Below are 21,768 nucleotides of genomic sequence, written 5' to 3' on the forward strand. Positions count from 1 at the left end.
GGTTAAAAACTTATTATTTTCAGCCTAAATAGGATCGAAATGAATGAAATCTATTCCTTTATTTGATAGCATTAATTGAATATAAATATATAGCATCTTACTCTAATCAATAAAGTTCTTAATTTTTTTCAAGATTTTGTATTTCCCTACGGGTTATTATGAAACGCACATCCACCCTAAAAGCTAGCTTACCTGAGCATAAAAACTAAACAAAAAAACATGTAAAAGAGTAAAAAATTTTCTTTTTGCATAAAAAAATACCCTCCTAATTTCTTCCTTACCATTTTCTCTTAGAAGTGTCGAATTAAAACAATTTAGACTTTTCTTCTCTTTTGTTGCTTTCGATCTCTTAAATAAAAATCTTTTGTATCTATGTTAGGGTCTAACTAAAATGGAGCATTTTTGTAATAGTAGCAGTAGAATTTTTTATAAAATAAAATGATAAAATCACAATGAAGGAGAAAGCTCTCAAAATGAAATTTGAGGCCATTTTGAAAAAAAAATTATAACATTTATAGAAATTCTATTATAAAAGCAGACAAACATAAAATTTAGTATTTGCGTCTCTAAATTTAAATAGATTTGATTTGAAAATGTGATTAATTTTGAAAAGATATCAGCAGCAAGCAGAACAATTAAATAAATGCATGTTTGAACCAATAAGTCAAAAATTACAGCAGTACAGTTTTTTAGAATTAAAAAGATTAAATCAGAAATTTTAAATTCGCAATTAGTCAGTATGAGCAAATCTCTTATAAAAATGGATATCATCTTGGTTAATAAACACAACAGAGAGAAAATTGGAAATGATTATTTGAAATAAAGATGAGATTAAGCTCAAATATTTTGAAAAGTATTTCAATAAGATAAAGGAAAAAAAGGTCGGACTAACTTAAAAATAAATAAATATATGAAAGAGGTAAGTAAGTAATTTAATCAATTAAAATATTCAAAATTTTAAAAATTGATAAACTGAAGAAAGTATGAAAGTAGGGAGGGGTGCTTAATTATTTATTAATTATGAGGAAAAAAAGATTTATTTTTGTTTAGGGAAAATGATTTAGAAGGAATAGACTATTAAAAATAAACAAGCTGTATTAATGATTTTAATCACTTTCAAATCATCAGTTTAGGTTAACTAAAAAATAAGAGAGTATGTTTGCATATATGTATGTCTAGAAGAAATTAACAATTGCTTCTTCTCTCTATGTTTTTTATTTATTGTTTTTTTTAGTGTGTATATTTGTAAATATGTTGTAGTCTGCCTATCTATTCAAAATGAAATATGAGCGAAATAATATTTTTTAATTTTTATGCAATGGTTGTTCGTGATATTCTTAAAAATTTACTTTTTTTATTCAAAGTTAAATTTAAATGAATGGACATATAAATTTATGAAGTCTTTTTCTATCTATCAATTAAACAATCTATTTATTACAAATGCATGTCTTTTGACAAATTAACCCACAATAAAATGGGGTTTAACTAGGTTAACTAATTTGCTACTATCAAATTATTAAGAAAAATGAGAGCGGAAGTCTGAATTTTAAATTCAATTTTTCTATCTTTTACTATTTAAAATACCCATCTTATATAGATGATAGGGACATAAATAGGTAGGTAGGCTTATATAACAATGTAGTTTCAGCAATGAAAAGGGGGCTATCAAGAAAAAAATCTAAAAGATTTTGCTAATAGGAATTATTATAACTTTAACCAATTTAATGAAGAAATGGATTGAGGTTTAAACATTAAGAATACAATGAATGTCGATATATTTATTTTTGTATTGTGAGTGATAAAAAAAGAATTCTTGACTTATGAATAAACAAATTAACCTGTAGGTCTAGTCTAATCTAGTCTGGTATGGTCTTGTTTATTTGATATGGTGGGGGTGGGGAGAAACAAATATCAAAAAAAATAAAGAAAGTGGAAGTTAGTTAGTTAGTTATTTATTTAGGTGTTTTGTTTTTTAGCTGATATATTTTTTTAGTTTGTTATCGAGTAATGAGGAGTACAATCTAACTAGCAAACTAACTTAGTAAATAAAGAAATTAATTAATTAGTATTCAGTAAATAAGGATGAGGGAGATGCGAGGGAGGTTGGGGTTGAGAAATTGGTAGTTGGATGGATGAATGATGGATGAGGTAGGTAAATGAGAATGGTGGTTAATAAAAATATACATACAGCTTGATTACTATGGAAAGAAACAAGAATATTAATTATCGACAGCACTTTAAGTATATATTTTTGATTAACTTACGTAATTGGAATAGAAATGGTGATTCCTTTGCTATAAACACTCTTTTTTTAGAAAATAAGAATATAATATTTTTCAAAACAAAACAAAATTAAATTAAAAAAAAATTTAATCAAAAAAAAAAACCTCAAAGTTTTTTGAAAAAAGCAATTAAAAAAATAATTTTCACACAAAACAGTAACAAAAATGGCTAGAACTAAATAAACTGCTAGAAAGTCAACTGGTGTTAAGGCTCCTAGAAAACAACTCGCTACCAAGGCTGCCAGAAAGTCTGCCCCCGTCTCTGGTGGTGTCAAGAAGCCCCATAAATTCAGACCTGGTACCGTCGCCTTGAGAGAAATCAGAAAGTATTAAAAGACTACTGACTTACTTATTAGAAAGCTCCCCTTCTAAAGACTTGTCAGAGATATTGCTATGGAAATGAAGAGTGATATCAGATTCCAATCCCAAGCTATCCTTGCCCTCCAAGAAGCCGCTGAAGCCTACCTCGTCGGTTTATTCGAAGATACCAACCTCTGCGCTATCCACGCTAGAAGAGTTACTATTATGACCAAGGATCTCCACCTTGCTAGAAGAATTAGAGGAGAAAGATTCTGAGAGCTCTCTCTAATAATTAACTTAATATATAATACACACATATAATATAATGTTTTCTTATTATGGGAATGCAGCTTGCATCTTGATGCTTTTTACTCTCTTTGATTATAAATAAACTTCATTGATTCATACGGATACATAAAATCATACTCTATATCAAGTACTTTATTCACTCATTCATTGATGAGTGAGTGAATGAATGAAAAAACATGGGTGGTTGATTAACTTATTAATTAATTTAATATAAAGACTGCATATATGCCAATCAACATGCATACATGCATGAAATGTAATTAATTGGTCCTGACAAATAAATTATGTATAAATAAATAAATAAAACTATTAAAACGCATTGAGCCAAAAACAGCTTGCATACTGCATCTTCCAATTACTTGTTTCATACACTCTTATATAAATTTAAATTAGTGGTATCAAATCACATAAAATATATATAAATATATATTATGTATAATCTTAATTTTATTGCTAATCATCTCTTTCAATTGAAAAAGCTTATCCAAAAAATTCAATCAAACATATTTAATTCCTTCATTCATTCATTAACATATATTTAATCCTTCTCATCTAATTTTTACATTCTATTTTATCATTATTACTTCTTATTAATTTAAATAAATTCCCCCTTTTTAATTTAAATGTAATATAAATAGAAAGACAACCAGACAGACAGATACACAAGCAAACAAATAATTTTCAATTTTAATATCAATAATTTAATTTCTTCTCTTTGATATTAAGCAACATAATCTCATTGTTTTTTCTTTCTTATTTATCTCTCTTTCTCAAAATCCATCATACACATACTCATTCATGAGCATATTAACTAACTAGCTAGTTAGCTAATTAACTAATTAACTAAAAATAGGAATATCCAATTTTTGAATTTACTATTAAAAATAGCCTTTTATTAGATTTTTTGCTTTTAGTAATTACTCTTCCCTTTCGTGTTATTGCTCACAATCAATCAAACAAAGCGATAAAAATATATTTTTAGCTACTTAGATAAGCAATAAATTTATTAATTCTTTTTTAACACTTAATATAATTAGCTCTCCTGCATCTCAATCTCAACCTAAATCACTTATCTCTATGAATTAATCTTATATCATAAAATTACTTAAATTTAAGCATCATGAATTACCTTTCTTGAACAATTTCAAAAACCTTAGTTACACAAAATGATTACGAATTCTGAAAATTTACAAAATGAATATTTCAGTTTTTTTCAAGCAAAAAAAAATAAAAAAAAATACAATTACAAATTAATATTGTGACTCAATTATCTAAAAACGAATTAAACTAGCCTTTGCATGAAAATAGATAATTCATATTCTGAAATTATCCCTTATTTCTAGGATGGTGAACTATTTATTTTATATAGATGAAATCTAATTATTACTATTTTAAATTACAAATTTCCCCGCCTATCCTAATTTTTAAAAACATAATTTTATTGAAAGAGTAAATTGCTATCTATATATATATATTTCTTTATCTATTTTAAACATGCAAAAATGATAAATGAAGCTTTCTAAATAGCAAAAGTTCCCTTAAGCTTGTTCAAATACTTTACACATTCAATTATTTTCATTGATTAAAAATAAATTTATTTAAAATTGCTGCAAAGCTCATGTTTCTTATCATCATTTCATCAAGTATCAATCTAACTCCAAAAAGAAAGAAAGAAAAAATAGATGATATTATTATCAGTAAAATGCATTCTAGTTGTTTGTCTCATTAATCATTTCTTTTTATCTGGCTATTAGATAAAACAAATGACAAATAAATACTTCTTTAGAGTGATGCTTGTTTACTCATAGTTAAATTAATTAATTGTCTGATTTTTATTAGCCATTTAATATCCTTATCCTTTAATTTAAAAATCTTCAGAATTAGAAATAGTTAAGGCATTTTATTATCCATTAGTTTTAAGTGCTTTGTATATTTGTAATAGATTATTATTTCCCTTTTAATAAGATAGATTTTGGAAAATTGATGACATATATTATGTTTAGAAATAAATTACCTGCTAATATTTTAATAAGAAATATATCTTTACTCATATACTTATTATATCATAAAAAGAATACTTTATTTATTTAAAATAAATTTAAAATTCAACTTCCTCTCTGTTCTAAAATAGCTTCCTTAAGCTCTGCATTTGATTTCTTTCTGAAATTAAAACTTTGTATTAATTTTATTAAATTCAAAGAAGAAGTACATATATATTATCTACTTATATCTTCTACTTTCTAAACCCCCTCGAATGGTTTATTTATTTGTTCGTTAGTTATAAAATACTTCTCATTTTCCAATAAATCTTTAAAAAAAATATAAAGACAGTTTTTCATTCCTTTAAAATAGAATTGAATTGAATTGAATTCAAATTAAATTCAAATTCAATTAACAAAAGGTATTTAGGAGAAGTCTGCAAATTAGTTATTTTTCTTTTTTTGCTTTCTTGGAAAAGTTTATTCAGACATCCATAAATAAAAAAGAATGATTGCGTTGTCATCATTATATGAAATACGATGAAACCTCCATTAATTTAACTCTATGTCTGATAGATATTTACAAAAAAAGCCAAATATTTGCAGTTTAATAATTAGTTTTTTTAGAAAAATTTAAAAGACTATTAAATAATTCATATAAATAAATTTACTCGTATTTTAGTTTATTTAATATTAAACAAGCAAGCAGTGGATATTATTGCTTTTATTTTGAATAGCTTTCTTTATTAATTTATATTTATTCGTTTTACTTAGCAAGATTATCTATGCCTTTATTAAGAAGATTATCTATGCTTTTATTAAGAAGATTATCTATGCTTTTATTAAGAAATACATCATTATTAATTTAAAATTAATAACCTAGCAATTTAAGTACCGCTTATCTGTCTGTGAAAATTGAAATAAAAAAGCAATAAAAGAAGTTTAAATCAATGCTAACTGGATAAAAATTTCAAATTGTATGCAAAAATTAGGAAAATGAATTGCTAAGATGAATATTAAATAATGGAATAATTATTGTAAAAGGTTTGCTTTATGAAAAAAAAAACTAATTGAATAATGCTAACTTTATTTTACTCTTGTACTGGAAATCAAATAAGAAAGAAAGATTGGTGATTTGAAAATACATGAAAATATAATGAAGTAAATAATTTAAATTATTAAACACTAACGATAGTAAGTAAAAAATTTTTTTATTTATATATTTTTTAATAAGAATTATGCAAGCAACCAAAGAAGGAAGTAAGATAAAAAGAAAAGAAGGAATGTAGGAAGCAACTTCCAAAGTTAATCTCAATAAGTAAAATGAAAAAAGTATTATTTTCTGATCAAAGATAAATACCAATTGAAATTTGTTTTTATTTTCAAAAAAATTCATAGATTGATTGATTTGTTTGTTTGCTCATTTGACTTTTAGAACAAACAAACAAACCTCTACAAAAACCTATTCTACAGAAATTAGCAAATAAACAAGCAGCCAATAAATTTATTATTCAATCAATCAATATTTTTCTAGTTTTCATTTTCTTTTTTGCTTTTCGTCTTATTTTCTAATTTTTGTCAATTTTCCTCTTTGTTTCATTTTTAAAAATAAAAAGAAATTTCACAAAAACATTTATCTAAATATGCAAAAAATTATATGCATGGGCACATAAATTCGTAGATTCATTCATTCATACATACTTTATTTATTTATTGATTGATTGATTGATTGATAAATACCCTCTTATAATGTGTTTAATAAGAATAAATATTTTTATGAAAATTAATCCTCTTTTCATTTTTAAAAAAGTTTATATTCTCTCACTTCCTGATCTTAGACTAGACTTAATTTTCTTTTATAAAGGCTCCATAGATGCTGAATGTTTGATGCCTCTACAAAAATTATATGCTTTAATAAATAATTTATTTATTCATTGTCAATTTTCTCACTTTTCTTTTCCTTTACCTTTGATAACAATATGTATGAAGCATTATAATAAGTAGTCATTTTTCGAAGATAAATTTTGTGTATGAGATCATTTTTCCTGTCCCTTTCTTCTATACGATTAAGTCAAGTAAATCGCCGTCACCTATTTGATTAGTCTACAGACTAATTAATTTATTCATTTTTATGTTTTGCATAAATTAATTATAAAACCATTATTACAATCATAATTAACTCTCTATATTACTTTGCTTGCTTTTTTATTAAATCTTAAAAAAATAAACTAAAAAACCATTTTCTATTAGAACAATTTCTTCTTTCGTCATTTATTAGAACAACCCTAGTGATTCTTCAATTTATACGCCATTTTTAAAGCTCGATGGTATTCTTTTTCATTATTTTATTTTGTAAACTCCTTTCAGTAAATTGTGAATCCCTTGAATAAAAATTGATAGAAAATACTAAAATGGCGTATTTGGAATGTAATTGAAGAATGAAAAAAGGGGGAAATGATAGTGATTGTAAAATAAAGGAAGAGGTCTCCCATTTATCATTATAAAGCTTATTAAATTTATATTAAATTATTTTTGTCTTAAACCAACATTCTGATAAATACATGATAATTAAAATCACTTGCAAAACAAATTTATAAGAAATAGCGCAAATTAAATATAAAAGTAAGCAAATAAAAAAGTAAAAACAAAACAAAGGCAAAAAATAAACAAACAAACAAACAAATTAAATAATTAATTATTAAATTAATTCATCAATAAACAATCAGTCAAGAATTTTTGCAAATCTAAATTACCTTATTTATTTATTTTAGTATATTAATTTTACATATTGATAACTCAAACTTACTTTCCTGTTTTCATTCATTCATTATTTATTTATTTATTTATTATTTCCTTCATTAAATTAATATAAATAAACAAGCATCTTTAAATACGAATAAACACCATTGATTAGATCAAGATCTCTTTGAATAATAATTTTAATATTTTAATTAAAAATATTTTAAATTATTTGTTTGTTTAACTTATCCCTATTTCTTTTAAAAATTAATAAATATCCTTTGCAGCTTACTCTTTCATTAAATATCTACTATTCATAATAAACTTAATGCAAATAAAAATAAAGGTTTAATTTTATATCAATTAATCAGAGTATGTTAAAATTCTTTTTTTTTCATATTCATCTCTTAGTCAAGCTAGCTAAAAACACTTAATTTTACAAAAAATGGTGAAGAAATCTATTAAGAATAGAAAACAATAAAAACATTTGATAATTATATCTCATTAACTTATGATTTATATTAGCATCTATTGAAAAGGTTATTTTAGCTTCAAATGATCATTCTTCACTGATATCAGAGTTGATTTCGCAAAGAGAAATAATTATGTATGCACAGTATAAATCGAATTTTTAAATTTTGGGAGAAGCATTAATTAGTTAGACATAAATAATTTTAAATATTTTTATTTAGTTAGTTTTAGATGATATAAAAATATATTATTATATGCATTTATTTATACTTGTATGAGTGTATCTTTCAAATAATTGTTAATTATAACAATTTTAATATTTGTTAGATAATTCTTTTCTAACTAATTGAAATTAATAATTTAATGTTTTAAGAGTTATTGTGCTTGAACTATCTATTATTATTTATAATTAAAAACATTACTTAATTATTTATAAAAATATGTTTATATTTATCTATGATATATGACATTTGTTTATTTATTTATTGTTTTTTGAAAATGGCTTTGTAGTTTAGGAATCATACTAGTTATTTATTAAATAACTAACTTGTCTTGTTATGTTTCTTTTGTTTGAAATTGCTTGGTGCTCTTCCTTTGTTGAACAAAATATTATTCATATAATTAATTATTAATAAAAAATCTATTTATTCAACAACAACAATAGAAAATTCAAAATTTAAATAATGCCTAGGATAAAAACTTTGGCTAGAGGAAAAAAATTATTACTAGAAGCCTAATTTAAAAAAATACAGATGCAACGAAAAAAAAAAATGAATACAATCCTGATTTCAAACCAGGTAAATAAGCTTAAGGAGATTAAGATAATTGAAATAAATCCAGTGCAATGTCATTTTTTTAAATTACTTTTAACTTAAAAGACTATGTATGAGAAGAGTTCTTTCTTATCAACAACTTTAGCAGGAAATATTTTATAGGATTAACTATACTAATATTCAAGCAACAAATTTTGGAGATTATCACAAAAAGCTATTTAGAAATGGGGATTTATTTAATTTTCTAAGCAAGTTAACTACTTTGAAAAATATTTTGAGGATATTTGTAATAAAAATTAGAATTTTATTCTCAAATTTACATTCATTAATTCATATATATTTATATACACACATGCAAACAAACATCTACATATTTAACTATATTTTTATATGAGTAAATGTATAAATAATTAATATTTAATCTTGAATTTATATTGATTTTTTCATATTAATTTATAAAAGGAAATCCGAAAATATTTTAAATTCATTTTTATTTGTTTTTACTTCTCATTAAAAAATATTTTTCAATTTAGCAAATATTTTCTAACTTAGCCTTTGAAATTTATATAACAAAATACCAAACAAACAAAAAAAGAATATTTTGATTAAATACAAAAAAGCTATTGATTTTATGATACTACTTGTATTCAAAGATTTGTTAGATATATTCGGCTATAGAGCTCCTAAATACAAATAGATAGATAGACACTAAAGAAAATGGACATTTAATCAATATCTAACAATTTATTTTAAAAAATTGATTGAATAACTACATATCGAATGAAGAGTTAATAATGTTATGGTTTCTGGTTTGGATGGTTTTCATATTATAGATGTCACCATATTTATTAAAGAAAAGTTATAATTGATTCTAACAATATTGAAAGAGATTCAGGAAAGATGAAATTGGAGGAAAATGCAATAAATAGAAAATATTGTTACTATTTACATGATCAGTGACTTTACAGATAGTAAAAATGAAGATCGGATATAAGAAATTTTATATTCTTACTTTTCTGAAAATTAATTGGTTTGGTGATTGTAGAAATTATATTCTACTAGAAAGTATGTATATAATTTATGATTTCTTGATGTTACTGCTACATGTCGTAAAAAGTACAAACAAATTAACAAATAATGACAGTTCAATAAGAAACAATGTCAATCTTTGCTAGCAAAAGCATCTACATGATGCCACAATATTTGTGAGAATAGTGAGACGATTATCATAGGTCTTTGTACTTACATTCATTTAAATGACCAATAAGAAAATTGAATGCAGTTTACACTAGCTTTTTTATATTTAAGATAGATACTTAGAAATATATACAAATCAAATCAAATTTTACTGTTTGACAAATTAATTAACAAATTTATTGATATTGTATTTCTGGAAGATTTAAAAAATCATAGAGATATATTCTATTTGCTTAAATGATTGATAGATAAACTTTATTTTTTAACAACTTAAAAAATAGTTTTAAATATTTGATTATTTTGTTTAAAATATTTTCTTACTTTTCAAAGCTTAATTTATTTATTTTTGTTCATCTTTATCTAATTAAGAAGAGAATTGCCATTATTAAATTTATCTTTATTCATTAATATTAACAGGCTTTCATTCATTAAATGATTAATTTTCATCATTAAAAAAAAAAGTTTTATATTTTTTACAATCCTTAATGATGAAATTTTTAAAAACTAGATAGAAAATATTATTAAATGTTTATTAAAACATTTTTTTCATGTAAAATAGAAAGATGCAAAAATAAAATTTTTATTTGGTCTATTTTGATCTTGTCATTTGAAATTTTGAAAAAACCTAAATATGAAAAAAGAAAGATTATGTAAAAAAGGCTTTAAACGATCTCAGATAATTATTTTTATAATATGTTTTGTGAGTTACACAGTTTAGACGATTTTTTTGTGACGTATTAAGTGAAAAGTGATATATTTTAGAATAAGATGAATGGATGGATAGAGGATATCTCATGAAATAGAAATTTTCTTGAACCTGAAAATAAAAAATAAAAATATTACTTAATTTAAATATAAATGGGGTAGGTTAAAATTTAAAATAATAATTTGAGATTTAAATTATGATTTATGAATCAATCAAACTTAAGTAATATGTCTCAGTAAACAACTAACTCTTCAATCACCATAATATATATATACAACTCATGTTTTAGTTTTTTAATAACTAAATACAAAAATAAAAGTTATTTAATTCAATATATTGATTGAATCTACAAACTTTTGTTTATTAATTTAAAACTTTCTTGATATTTATTAATCGTAGCTAACTTTTCACTTAATATTTAAAATAACAAGCAAGCTCATTTAGAAAAAAAAAAATTGAATGATATTGATAAATGATCCATCTCATTATTTTTCTTTATAAAACAAATTATTAAAATATTTTTAATCAAAAAAAAATAAAATATTATTATTTTTTAATTATAAAAAGTAAAAATAATGCTTTTAATGAAACAACTTACATTTATTTATAATGATTTGTTAATAATTGATTATTATTTAATGTATAACCTATTAAACTAGAGTTTAAAATAATGAAAAAATGATCTTCTAATTGAAATTACAAAATAATAATAATATGAAATTCTAACAATAAAAAATTTTCTTATTTGAGTTTATAAATTCTTAATGGATGTGGCAAATTAAATAAATAAATAACTTATTTTTGGCTTATTTCTGCTAAATATATATATTTATTTTTTATTCAATTCAAAATTATTTTAAAAAAGTTCTTCAAATATCTAAATAAAAATTTATTCTATTCATAAAGAATTGTTTTAAATAAAATAATTAATAAAGAGAGTATGTATGAGTGTTAAATGTGTGTAATGACTACAAAATAAAAAATATTGTGCATATAAATTAAATAAATTAACAAAATTTCATTAAATTTTCATTTATTTTTATAAAAAGATTTATTTTCATATTTCTATCAATTAAACATTCTATTAATTACAAATGCATTTCTAAAGAAAAATTAACAGTCAATAAAATGGGTTTTTATTAGGTTAACTATTTTACTACTTACTATCAAATTATTAAGAAAAATGAGAGTGGAAGTCTGAGTTTTAAATTTAATTTTTCTACCTTTTACTATTTAAAATACCTATCTTATATAGATGGTAGGGACATAAATAGGTAGGTAGGCTTTTATAACAAGGGAGTTTCAGCAAAGAAAACGAGGCTATTAAGAAAAAAATCTAAAAGATTTTGCTTATAGGAATTATTATAACTTTAACCAATTTTATGATGAGATTTAAACATTAAGAATACAATGAATATTGGTATATTTATTTTGCATTTTGAGTGATAAAAAAATAATTCTTGACTTATGAATAAACAAATTAATGTAGGTCTAGTCTAGTCTAATCCGGTCTTGTTTGATATGATAGGGGTGGGGAGAAATGAATTTCAAAAAAATAAAGAAAATGGAAGTTAGTTAGTTAGTTATTTATTTAGGTGTTTTGTTTATTTAGCTGATATATTTTTTTAGTTTGTTATCGAGTAATGAGGAGTACAATCTAAATAGCAAACTAACTTAGTAAATAAAGAAATTAATTAATTGGTATTCAGTATGAGGGAGGAGCGAGGGATGTTGGAGTTGAGAAATTGGTAATTGGATGAATTATGGATGAGGTAGGTATGTGAGAATGATGATTAATAAAAATATACACATAGTTTGATTACTATGGAAAGAAACAATAATATTAACTATCGACAGCACTTTAAGCATATATTATTGATTAACTTACATAATTGGAATAGAAATGGTGATTCCTTTATTATAAACACTCTTTTTTTTTGAAAATAAGTTTATAATATTTTCAAAACAAAATAAAATTAAATTAAAAAAATTTTCATCAAAACAAAAAAATAATTTACACAAAACAGAAAAGAAAATGGCTAGAACTAAATAAACTGCTAGAAAGTCAACTAGTATTAAGGCTCCTAGAAAACAATTGGCTGCCAAGGCTGCCAGAAAGTCTGCCCCCATCTCTGGTGGTATCAAAAAGCCCCATAAATTCAGACCTGGTACCGTTGCCTTGAGAGAAATCAGAAAGTATTAAAAGACTACTGACTTACTTATTAGAAAGCTCCCCTTCTAAAGACTTGTCAGAGATATTGCTATGGAAATGAAGAGCGATATCAGATTCCAATCACAAGCTATCCTTGCCCTCCAAGAAGCTGCTGAAGCCTACCTAGTAGGTTTATTCGAAGATACCAACCTCTGCGCTATCCACGCTAGAAGAGTTACTATTATGACCAAGGATCTCCACCTTGCTAGAAGAATTAGAGGAGAAAGATTCTGAGAGCTCTCTCTAATAATTAACTTAATATATAATACACACATATAATATAATGTTTTCTTATTATGGGAATCATTTAGTTTGTTTTACATAATAACTAAATTATTTATTTAATATGAGGTTTTTAAAATAAATATTTATAAAATAAAATTTTTTTGAAAAAAACATTAGTTAATTATTTATAAAAAAACTTTTTGTATTTATTTTTGATGCAAGTTATTTACTGTATTCCCTTTTACCTAGGCCCTCGGTTATTCGGTAAAATCAAGCAAGGGAGGTATAAAGAAAAAATTTTTGGGTGAATTTTGATCTACCTTTGTTATTAGGTCTATTTTTTTGCGAGGGAATATGGTATTTATTTATTTCTAGGTTTTTTCAAGAATAGCTTGATGATTTAAGAATTATACTAATTAATTATTAAATCATTAACTTGAAATGTTTCTATTCTTTGAAATTGCTTTGTGCTCTTTCTTTAGCTAAAAAATATTCCTTAATTATTAATAAAAAAAATATATAATCAATAACAACAACATAAAATTTAAAACTTAAATAATGTCTAGGTTAAGAACAGTGGCTAATTACAAATGGAGAGGAATAATGGCATAAAGAAATCGAAAAATTGAATTTATAAAAAAACAGCGAGATAAATAAATTGAATAAAATTCTGGTTTCAGACTAGGTACGTAAGCTCAAGGAGATTGGGAGAGTTGAAAAATGTATGCAGAGTCATTTTTTAAAATGTTACTTTTATCTTTAAAGATTATGTATGAGAAGAATTCTTTCTTATTTCCAACTTTAACAGGAAATATTTTAGAGGATTGACATACAATACATACTAATTAGTAATCAAACAAAGAGTTTTGAAGTTTATCAAAAAATCTATTTAGAAATAGGGATTTATTTAATATTCTAAGCAAATTAATTATGTTGTTAAAATATGTTTGTTGAGGGTATCTATCTGTCATAAAAATTAGAACTTTACCATTATATTTACATTAATTCATTCATATATATTTATATACATTCATTCATTCATACATATATCTTTATATCTAACTATATTTTATATGAGTAAATAAATAAAAAAAATTAACATTTAATCTTGAATTTTTTCATATAATTTTATAAAAGGACATCTATCTGAAAATATTTTAAATACATTTTTATTTTTTTTATCGTTTTCATTAAAAATTATTTTCCAAAAAGGCAATTATTATTTTAATTTTGCCTGCCTTTGAAATTTATTACGCCAAACAAACAAACAAAATAAGAATATTTTGACTATATACAAAAATTCTATTGATTTTTATGATACTATTTGTATTAAAAGATTTGTTAAATATATACAGCTATAGAGCTTCTACATACAAATAGAATACTCAAAGGAAAATGGACATTTAATCAATATCTTACAATTTATTTGCAAAAACTGATTGAATAATTACATATCTAATAAAGAGTTAATTATGGTTTCTGGTTTGGTTTGGATGATTTTCACATTATTTATTTCACCATATCCATCAAAGAAAAATTATAATTGATTCTTACAATATTGAAAGAGATTCAGAAAAGATGAAATAAGAAGAATATGTAATAAATAGAAAATATTATATGTTACTTCAGATCAATGACTTCACAGATAGCAAAAATGAAAATCGGATAAAAGAAATTTTATTTTCTTACTTTTCTGAAAATTAAATGGCTTGCTTTTTGTAGAAATTATATTCTACTAGAAAGTATGTATATAATCTATGCTTTCTTGATGTTACTGCTGTATGTCGTAAAAAATACAAACAAATTAACAAATAATGACAGTTCAAAAAAAAGCAAGGTCAATATTTGCTAACAAAAGCATCTACATGATGCCACGATATTTGTGAGAATAGTGAGACGATTATCATAAGTCTTTGTACATACATTCATTTAAATGATCAATAAGAAAATTGAATTAAGTTTACACTAGTATTTTTATAATTAAGGCAGATAAATAGATAGATACTAAGAAACATATGCAAATCAAATAAATTTTGTTGTTTGACAAATTAATTAACAAATTAATTGATATTATCTTTCTAGATGAATTAAAAAAATGTGAGATATATAGATATATATCTATCCATATATCTATTTGCTTAAATGATTGATAGATAAAATTAATTTTATAAGCAATTTAAAAAATAGTTTGTTTGTTTGTTTTAAAACTTGGATTATTTATTTTGTTTAAAATATTTTCTTATTTTTCCATTCTTTTTAGCACATACATATTTAATAATTTTTGTTCTTCGTTATCTAATTAAGAAGAGAATTACCATAATTAAATTTACTTTTATGCATTTTCATTGATATTTGTCTCTATAACTAACTAAATCTTCAATCACCATAATATATATAATATTTAACTCATGTTTTTGTATTTTAAAAGCAAAGTACACAAATAAAAGTTATTAAATCCAATATATTGATTGAATCTAGACACTTTTGCTTATTAATTTAACACTTTATTGATATTATAGCTAGCTTTTCACATAATATTTAAGATAGTAAGCAAGCTCATTCAGAAAAAAATATAAATTTAATGATATATTTTCATCAATGTATGAAAAAAAAAAAAATTCCTTTATTTGAGTTGATAAATGAATGTTTAATTAATGTGAAAAATTAAATAAATAGCTTAATCTCTGCTAAAAATATATTTTTTATTCTATTGCAAATTATTTTAAAAAAGTGTTTAAAATATCTAGATAGACAGACATTAATTCTATTCATAAAGAAATATTTTAAATAAAAGAAAATGAATTTTTTATTTTAAATTAAATATAATCAAAAAGAGAGTGTGTGTATGTGAGTGAGTGAGTGTTCAAGTGTGTGCACTAACTGCAAAATAAAAATCTTTTATTAGATTTATAAATTTTTTTATTCTGACGCAAGTGCATTTTTAATATGAACTGATATTTTAGTTAATTTTTAAAAGTTTATTAAATATTCTTTTGAAAATATTTTTATTTAAATTTATAACAATTTAAATTTTTAAAGTGAATTTTTTAAAAATTAAATAAATAACTTGAAGTTATCTTAATGATTTTTTTGATATTTTCTTTAAAAAAACACTATTAATTAATACAGTTTATTTTCAGTTTAATTTTATTATCTAAATCATGGTTGTGTTGCTGAAGGATATTTTGTTAAAATGAATTTAATATTTAATTTAATTGTTGAATGATAAGTTTTTGCAGGCTTACTAAGCTTACTGAGATATTTAATTAATAAAAATATGATAGGATATAATTAATTTATTAATTGACATCGATATGTTTCTATAAATAAAAACTTATTCATTAATTAGAAAGTAAAATAATTAAGTGTTTTTTTAGTGGTAATTTTTGATAAATTTCATTAAAAATAAGCTAAAAAAATAAAATTAGTTTGTTTGTTTGTTTGTTTGAAATCCTACTTATGCAGATAAACAAAACAAATACTTTGAAGTAGGGTATTTCCATCCATCCATCCATTTTTATTTAATTAATTATTGAAATAGTGTTGAAAATTTAAATGAATTATTTTTTAATTAAATATTGATTTAATAAAAAAAAATTTAGTAAATAAATAAATAAAGATATTTTTATGTTTGTTTATAGAGAAATATAAACTTTAATTTAATTTACTAAATGCTAAAAAAATATTATAGGAAAACTAACTAACTAACTAAATAACTATATTTAATTAATGGTTTATTAGAAGAAAGAATTAATTTCTATAAATAAATGTAGAGTTCATTCCATATTTTAAATGGGAAATATATATTATTCAATGAGCAGTATAAGTTAAATTATTACAATCTCTTTCAGTAAATGTAACATCAAATCCTTGTTAATATTTCATTATTAATTCAGTTTAGTTCTTTTTCAAACAGCTAGTAACAGCATAAATTCTCTCACCTTCTTCATTATCAAATAAAAAAGAAAAGGCCTTAGGATAACTGCAAATATTTTAGACAATAAAAGACTATTCAAATTCAGGTTATTCGTCATTTGAGACTAATTTCAAGCATTGAGCTTTTGTAATATCATCGTATTCAATGATTCTAGTTGTGAATAAAGTAGTAATTACTAACAATGCGCCGATTGTTACAAATGACATTAAACTCTTAGCAACCATTATCTATCTATCAATCTTCTCAAATATTTATTTTTAATTAATGTTTATTAATTAATTTTAAGTTTATGAAATTCAAGAAACCTTTCAAACCCTTTTTCAATAAATTTTATTTTGATTTATTTTTTGAAAGCACTCATTTGGTATTACAGATTAAAAAAAGGTTTTAATTCGATATTATTTACTATAATTTCAATTAATTTTCAAATTGCTTGTTTAATTGATCAAAATATTTGTCTAAAATTTATTATTATAAGAAAATTAATTTATTGTTTTATCAAATAATAAAAAATGAGATTTTTAAAATTGAGCTATTGAAAAGTAAAATGTATTTTACAAGAAATGTTTCTATCTATCTATCTTACTTCATCATCGTTATTCAATAATGAATGAATTAAAAAACCAAAATATAAAAAATATAAAAATAAGAATTAAAACTAAGAAAAGAAATCAAATATAAGTAAGTAGCTAAGTATTTTTAATTAAGTGTTGATTTAATATTCATTTATTTACTTTTCATTGATGTAATTAGGGTTAAAAAAGGAATAATTAATTTTAGACTCATGATTGCTTACAAATTTTGCAATTGAATTTTTCCAATAAATTTATTAGCAACAAAATAAAGAAATCTAATCAAATAAATGAGAAAAGCAATTAAAAAAATTCTTTATTTTTAAACTAGAAGCAATTATTTATTTATACTTATTTTTTATCGAAAATTTTACTTTTTTACGATATTAAATTTCTCCTAAGCTTTTTTCAATTTTTTCTCAATTTATGATAAATATTTACCATCTTTTATGTTAATAAAAATAAAATCTATTTTATATTTTAATTTTAATTTTACAAAAAAATTTTTAATATATCTATAAAAAATAGTTTTTTTATGTTAAAATTAATTTTACATTTATTAGTATTTATTTTTAATTAAATATTGGTCTTAATTCAAATAAATAAAGTTAGAATTAAATGCCTTTGTCATTTTTTTATTCTTTGATTTCCAGTTTATCAAAGAAATAACTTTTGTTGGAAATAAGGAATGTAATGTTGACCTTAGCAAATTAGTGTTAATTTTAATTGAATATGTTTAATAGGTTATAATCTAAAAAAATAAAATAAGAATAAAATTAATTTATTTATTTATCATTTTTTAATTTAAGTTTTATATTTATCAAATTATTTTATTTAAAATATCAAACTAATTTTAATATATTTTTAGATAATACAAAAGAAATCAAAACAAAGAAATTGACCCTACTGCTTAATATAAAATAAATAAATAAATAAATAAATATATAAATAAATAAATAAATAAATAAATAAATAAATAAGAATAAAATCTAATTAATTTAGATTTATTTTTAAATTTAAAAAAATATTTTTTATTTATTTGATTTTGAAAAGTAAGAAATTATGAGTGAGTGAATGCTTTTTTGTTAAATTTTTTAGAAATTTGAAGAATTAAAAAATCAATGATATATTAAATAAAATATAAAAATAATTAATTAACTCAAATCAACTTAAGAATTCATAATATATTTTATCAAATTTTTGTAATTTATTTTTGAGAATTTTTTTTGGGGGTTTAAATTAATTAATAAATTACCATTTTTTTTCACAAAGATTTTAGAATTTGTTTGTTTGTTTGTTATAGAAAGTTTTTTTTGATCAGATGGATATAGAAAAGTAAATAAATAAATACATAGATTTTGATTTATTTGTCTCTTTGAATAATTATTTAGTTTATTTATTGATTTTTTATCAGAAAATATTTATTTGTTATTTTACTGAAATATAAAAAGATAAATTGCTTTACAAATAAATAAATAATCAAAGAATATTTTGTTTTTATAAATTTTAGAATGTTGGAACTTTAAAAGCTTCAAAAAACTTAGCAGGATGTAAAAGTTATAGACTTAAATTTTAGCTAGAACAACTTAAATGAGTAATAGCTAAGCCTTTACAAATAATTGATGAGGTCAAGAAGAAATGTATAAAGCATCAATCTTGATTTGACAAAAAGTTCAGCAAGCAAGGAGCATCTAAATAGTTTATTTAAAAGGATTTCTAAAATGCCTTGCCTTGAGCATCTCTCAATTACGTTAGGATAATCAAAAGCGTTTTAAATGAAGGAAATGTTTGAATTTCTATCAAAATTAAAAATACTAGTTTCGCTCAAATTTAGTTGCAATTTTTCAAACAAAAAAGATGCTTTTGATTTCAGCGAGTTTCTCTCAAAAATGTAGAATTTAAAATCATTAAAGCTAGATATTGTACTGCAATATTTTAATGATTTTGAAAAAATTAAGCAAGAAATAACTAAGATGGATAGGCTAGAAGAGCTCACGTTGAAGGTAAATTAAAATAGTTTAGTGTGTGGCACTTAGTACTTTTAAAACTGTATTAATGAAAAGAATTGCTTAGAATTTCTTTCATTAAACTTATCACTGGTTTAATATGATTAATCTAAAATTTAAGAAGTAGTCAAGGAAATATAAAAAGCGAAGGGCTTGAAAGTTTTAAAATTGACACTAAAATTAAATGAATACTAACTGAATTATCTCCCATTTTATTAACTTTTGTTTCAAATATGGTCTTAATTAAAAGAAATAACTCACTTTTATCTATATTGCGATTTCTTGAGGACAGAGGAGTGTAAGTTTTTACTCAGCGAATTAAGCAAGCTTGATAGTTTAAAACTTGTTTACTTAAGTGGATTAAACATTTAATTAGTATCATAAATGTCTTCTTTTTTTTAAAGTTTAGATAATAAGTTTTATTTGCAATTAGATCTAGCCAAATTTAGAAGAATTATTACTATTAAAAGTGAACATTATGGACTATTTTCCTAATCCTTGCTATAAGTTAAAAACCTATAAGCAATATATTTACACTTAACTTAGGAATACAATTAAAAAATTGAAAATTTGCCATAAGTTTTCGATAGTTTAAAACAATCAAAAAGTCTGAAAAGCATAGTAATTGATTTTTCAACTTTGATAAAAACTTATAAGAACTGTATAACAACAAATTTGTTGAAGTTAAAGAATTTATATCATATTAATTTACTAAAAAATTAAGATTTGCTAAATTAAAATAAGAAAAAAATCTATAGAAAACTTCCAAGATTAGTCATGGTTTTAGCTAATTGAGATTCTATGTATCTAATTACCTTTCTCCAATATTAAAACAGTCTTTAACAATAAAATACTATTCAAAAAATAGAAAAAAACCAAGTAAAGTTGAAGAAAAAACAATAAAAAACTAATGAGTATTATTCTGAAAATCTTTTTGGATGTTTATTTCTGAAAAATCTTTACTGATATTTGTATTTTAATTAAAATTCAAAATATTTTGATAAATGAAACCTGTTAGTTTAAACAAAAAAATAAATAAAAAACAAAAAGCTATACAAAATTTAAATTAAATGAAAGCTTTTACATAAAATGTTTTATGGAAAGTAAAAAATATAACAAATTTATTTATTTTTTAATTTATTTAAAAATTAATTAATTAATTTAAATGATTTTATAATTTTGTGTTTTTGCTCTAAGTAATTAAAAATAAAATAAATTAAATGAATAATTTGATTAATCTTTCTTTTATTTACATACTTAAAATAAATTAATTTTATAAAATCTATTTAATTCTTTAATTTTTCGGCATACAAAAACCCTAACTAAATAGCAAATAGTAAGAAATTAATTTATTTTTGAAAGATCATAAATGCTTTAAATTATCCCATAAAAATAAGATTTATTTTTTGTTCAAATTTTCAAAATAAAAATATTTGTTTTTTACTTTAAGTTAATATTAAAAATTAATTTTAGTTAATAGGTTTTTAGGTATAAATAGGAAATTAATAAATAACTAACTGCTAATATAATTTTATATATTTTTAAATACATACTAACATTTTAGCTAAATAAATACCTATCAATAAAAATAGATAAGTTATTATTTTTGAATAGATAAAAAGGTAAGTAGGTAGGTAGGTCTGCTTTTTCAACAAGCTTTAGAATAAGCATCTAACATATTATCGCCAGATTCGTAGTTTAGCTTAAATGATTAGTTAGCACTCAAACAAGGAGTTTCAATATCAATTGTCTCTTTGTTTTTCTTTTGAATTCCAAAGAAGAACTTCATTTTGTTTACGCATTCATTTGAAGCGTAGTAGAAATCATCTTAATGAGATTAAGGAAGTTATATTTCTAAGCAAGTAGGAAGAACATTAATTTTTTCTAAGGATTATTAAGATTTGCTAAAGGTCAAAACAGTTGCAACTCCTAAGAGAGCAGCAAGAGAAATAATTAAAACTAATTTGTTCATCAAAAATTTTGTTGAATAATTTTATTTATTTATTTATTTTCTTTTTTTTTATTATGAATTTTTTTTCAGATATAATTTGTAATTTCAA

At 22.0% G+C, this 21,768-nt stretch overlaps 11 protein-coding genes across 11 annotated transcripts; 8 read left to right on the forward strand and 3 right to left on the reverse strand. All coding sequences in view use genetic code 6, as the record gives it.

Moving 5' to 3' along the window:
* Positions 1–158: 158 nt before the first annotated feature.
* On the forward strand, positions 159–599 carry TTHERM_000016168 (hypothetical protein; the record flags this gene model as incomplete). Its single annotated transcript, XM_012795700.1, has 1 exon — positions 159–599. One exon carries the CDS (start codon positions 159–161, stop codon positions 597–599), a length of 441 nt encoding a protein of 146 aa, XP_012651154.1.
* A 1,221-nt stretch (positions 600–1,820) lies between these two features.
* TTHERM_000016169 (transmembrane protein, putative) lies at positions 1,821–2,147 on the forward strand (the record flags this gene model as incomplete). The annotated part of the gene is made up of 1 exon (XM_012795701.1): positions 1,821–2,147. The coding sequence occupies one exon, from the start codon at positions 1,821–1,823 to the stop codon at positions 2,145–2,147; it is 327 nt and encodes a 108-aa protein (XP_012651155.1).
* A 300-nt stretch (positions 2,148–2,447) lies between these two features.
* On the forward strand, positions 2,448–2,858 carry TTHERM_00016170 (histone H3.4; the record flags this gene model as incomplete). The annotated part of the gene is made up of 1 exon (XM_001008397.3): positions 2,448–2,858. The coding sequence occupies one exon, from the start codon at positions 2,448–2,450 to the stop codon at positions 2,856–2,858; it is 411 nt and encodes a 136-aa protein (XP_001008397.1).
* A 1,755-nt stretch (positions 2,859–4,613) lies between these two features.
* Positions 4,614–5,102, reverse strand: TTHERM_000016197 (hypothetical protein; the record flags this gene model as incomplete). Its single annotated transcript, XM_012795702.1, has 2 exons — positions 4,614–4,845; positions 4,906–5,102. The coding sequence occupies 2 exons, from the start codon at positions 5,100–5,102 to the stop codon at positions 4,614–4,616; spliced, it is 429 nt and encodes a 142-aa protein (XP_012651156.1).
* Positions 5,103–6,750: 1,648 nt separating this feature from the next.
* TTHERM_000016198 (transmembrane protein, putative) lies at positions 6,751–7,305 on the forward strand (the record flags this gene model as incomplete). The annotated part of the gene is made up of 1 exon (XM_012795703.1): positions 6,751–7,305. The coding sequence occupies one exon, from the start codon at positions 6,751–6,753 to the stop codon at positions 7,303–7,305; it is 555 nt and encodes a 184-aa protein (XP_012651157.1).
* Positions 7,306–8,637: 1,332 nt separating this feature from the next.
* On the forward strand, positions 8,638–9,291 carry TTHERM_000016199 (hypothetical protein; the record flags this gene model as incomplete). Its single annotated transcript, XM_012795704.1, has 1 exon — positions 8,638–9,291. One exon carries the CDS (start codon positions 8,638–8,640, stop codon positions 9,289–9,291), a length of 654 nt encoding a protein of 217 aa, XP_012651158.1.
* A 3,500-nt stretch (positions 9,292–12,791) lies between these two features.
* On the forward strand, positions 12,792–13,202 carry TTHERM_00016200 (histone H3.4; the record flags this gene model as incomplete). The annotated part of the gene is made up of 1 exon (XM_001008400.1): positions 12,792–13,202. One exon carries the CDS (start codon positions 12,792–12,794, stop codon positions 13,200–13,202), a length of 411 nt encoding a protein of 136 aa, XP_001008400.1.
* Positions 13,203–14,787: 1,585 nt separating this feature from the next.
* On the forward strand, positions 14,788–15,237 carry TTHERM_00016209 (transmembrane protein, putative; the record flags this gene model as incomplete). Its single annotated transcript, XM_001471071.2, has 1 exon — positions 14,788–15,237. One exon carries the CDS (start codon positions 14,788–14,790, stop codon positions 15,235–15,237), a length of 450 nt encoding a protein of 149 aa, XP_001471121.1.
* Positions 15,238–17,003: 1,766 nt separating this feature from the next.
* On the reverse strand, positions 17,004–17,354 carry TTHERM_00016210 (transmembrane protein, putative; the record flags this gene model as incomplete). Its single annotated transcript, XM_001008401.1, has 1 exon — positions 17,004–17,354. The coding sequence occupies one exon, from the start codon at positions 17,352–17,354 to the stop codon at positions 17,004–17,006; it is 351 nt and encodes a 116-aa protein (XP_001008401.1).
* A 1,859-nt stretch (positions 17,355–19,213) lies between these two features.
* On the forward strand, positions 19,214–20,503 carry TTHERM_00016220 (hypothetical protein; the record flags this gene model as incomplete). Its single annotated transcript, XM_001008402.2, has 1 exon — positions 19,214–20,503. One exon carries the CDS (start codon positions 19,214–19,216, stop codon positions 20,501–20,503), a length of 1,290 nt encoding a protein of 429 aa, XP_001008402.2.
* Positions 20,504–21,356: 853 nt separating this feature from the next.
* TTHERM_00016230 (transmembrane protein, putative) lies at positions 21,357–21,680 on the reverse strand (the record flags this gene model as incomplete). The annotated part of the gene is made up of 1 exon (XM_001008403.1): positions 21,357–21,680. The coding sequence occupies one exon, from the start codon at positions 21,678–21,680 to the stop codon at positions 21,357–21,359; it is 324 nt and encodes a 107-aa protein (XP_001008403.1).
* Positions 21,681–21,768: the final 88 nt, after the last annotated feature.

Source organism: Tetrahymena thermophila (genome assembly GCF_000189635.1).
Source record: "Tetrahymena thermophila SB210 genomic scaffold scf_8254803, whole genome shotgun sequence".
In the NCBI taxonomy this organism is placed as follows: Eukaryota; Ciliophora; class Oligohymenophorea; order Hymenostomatida; family Tetrahymenidae; genus Tetrahymena; species Tetrahymena thermophila.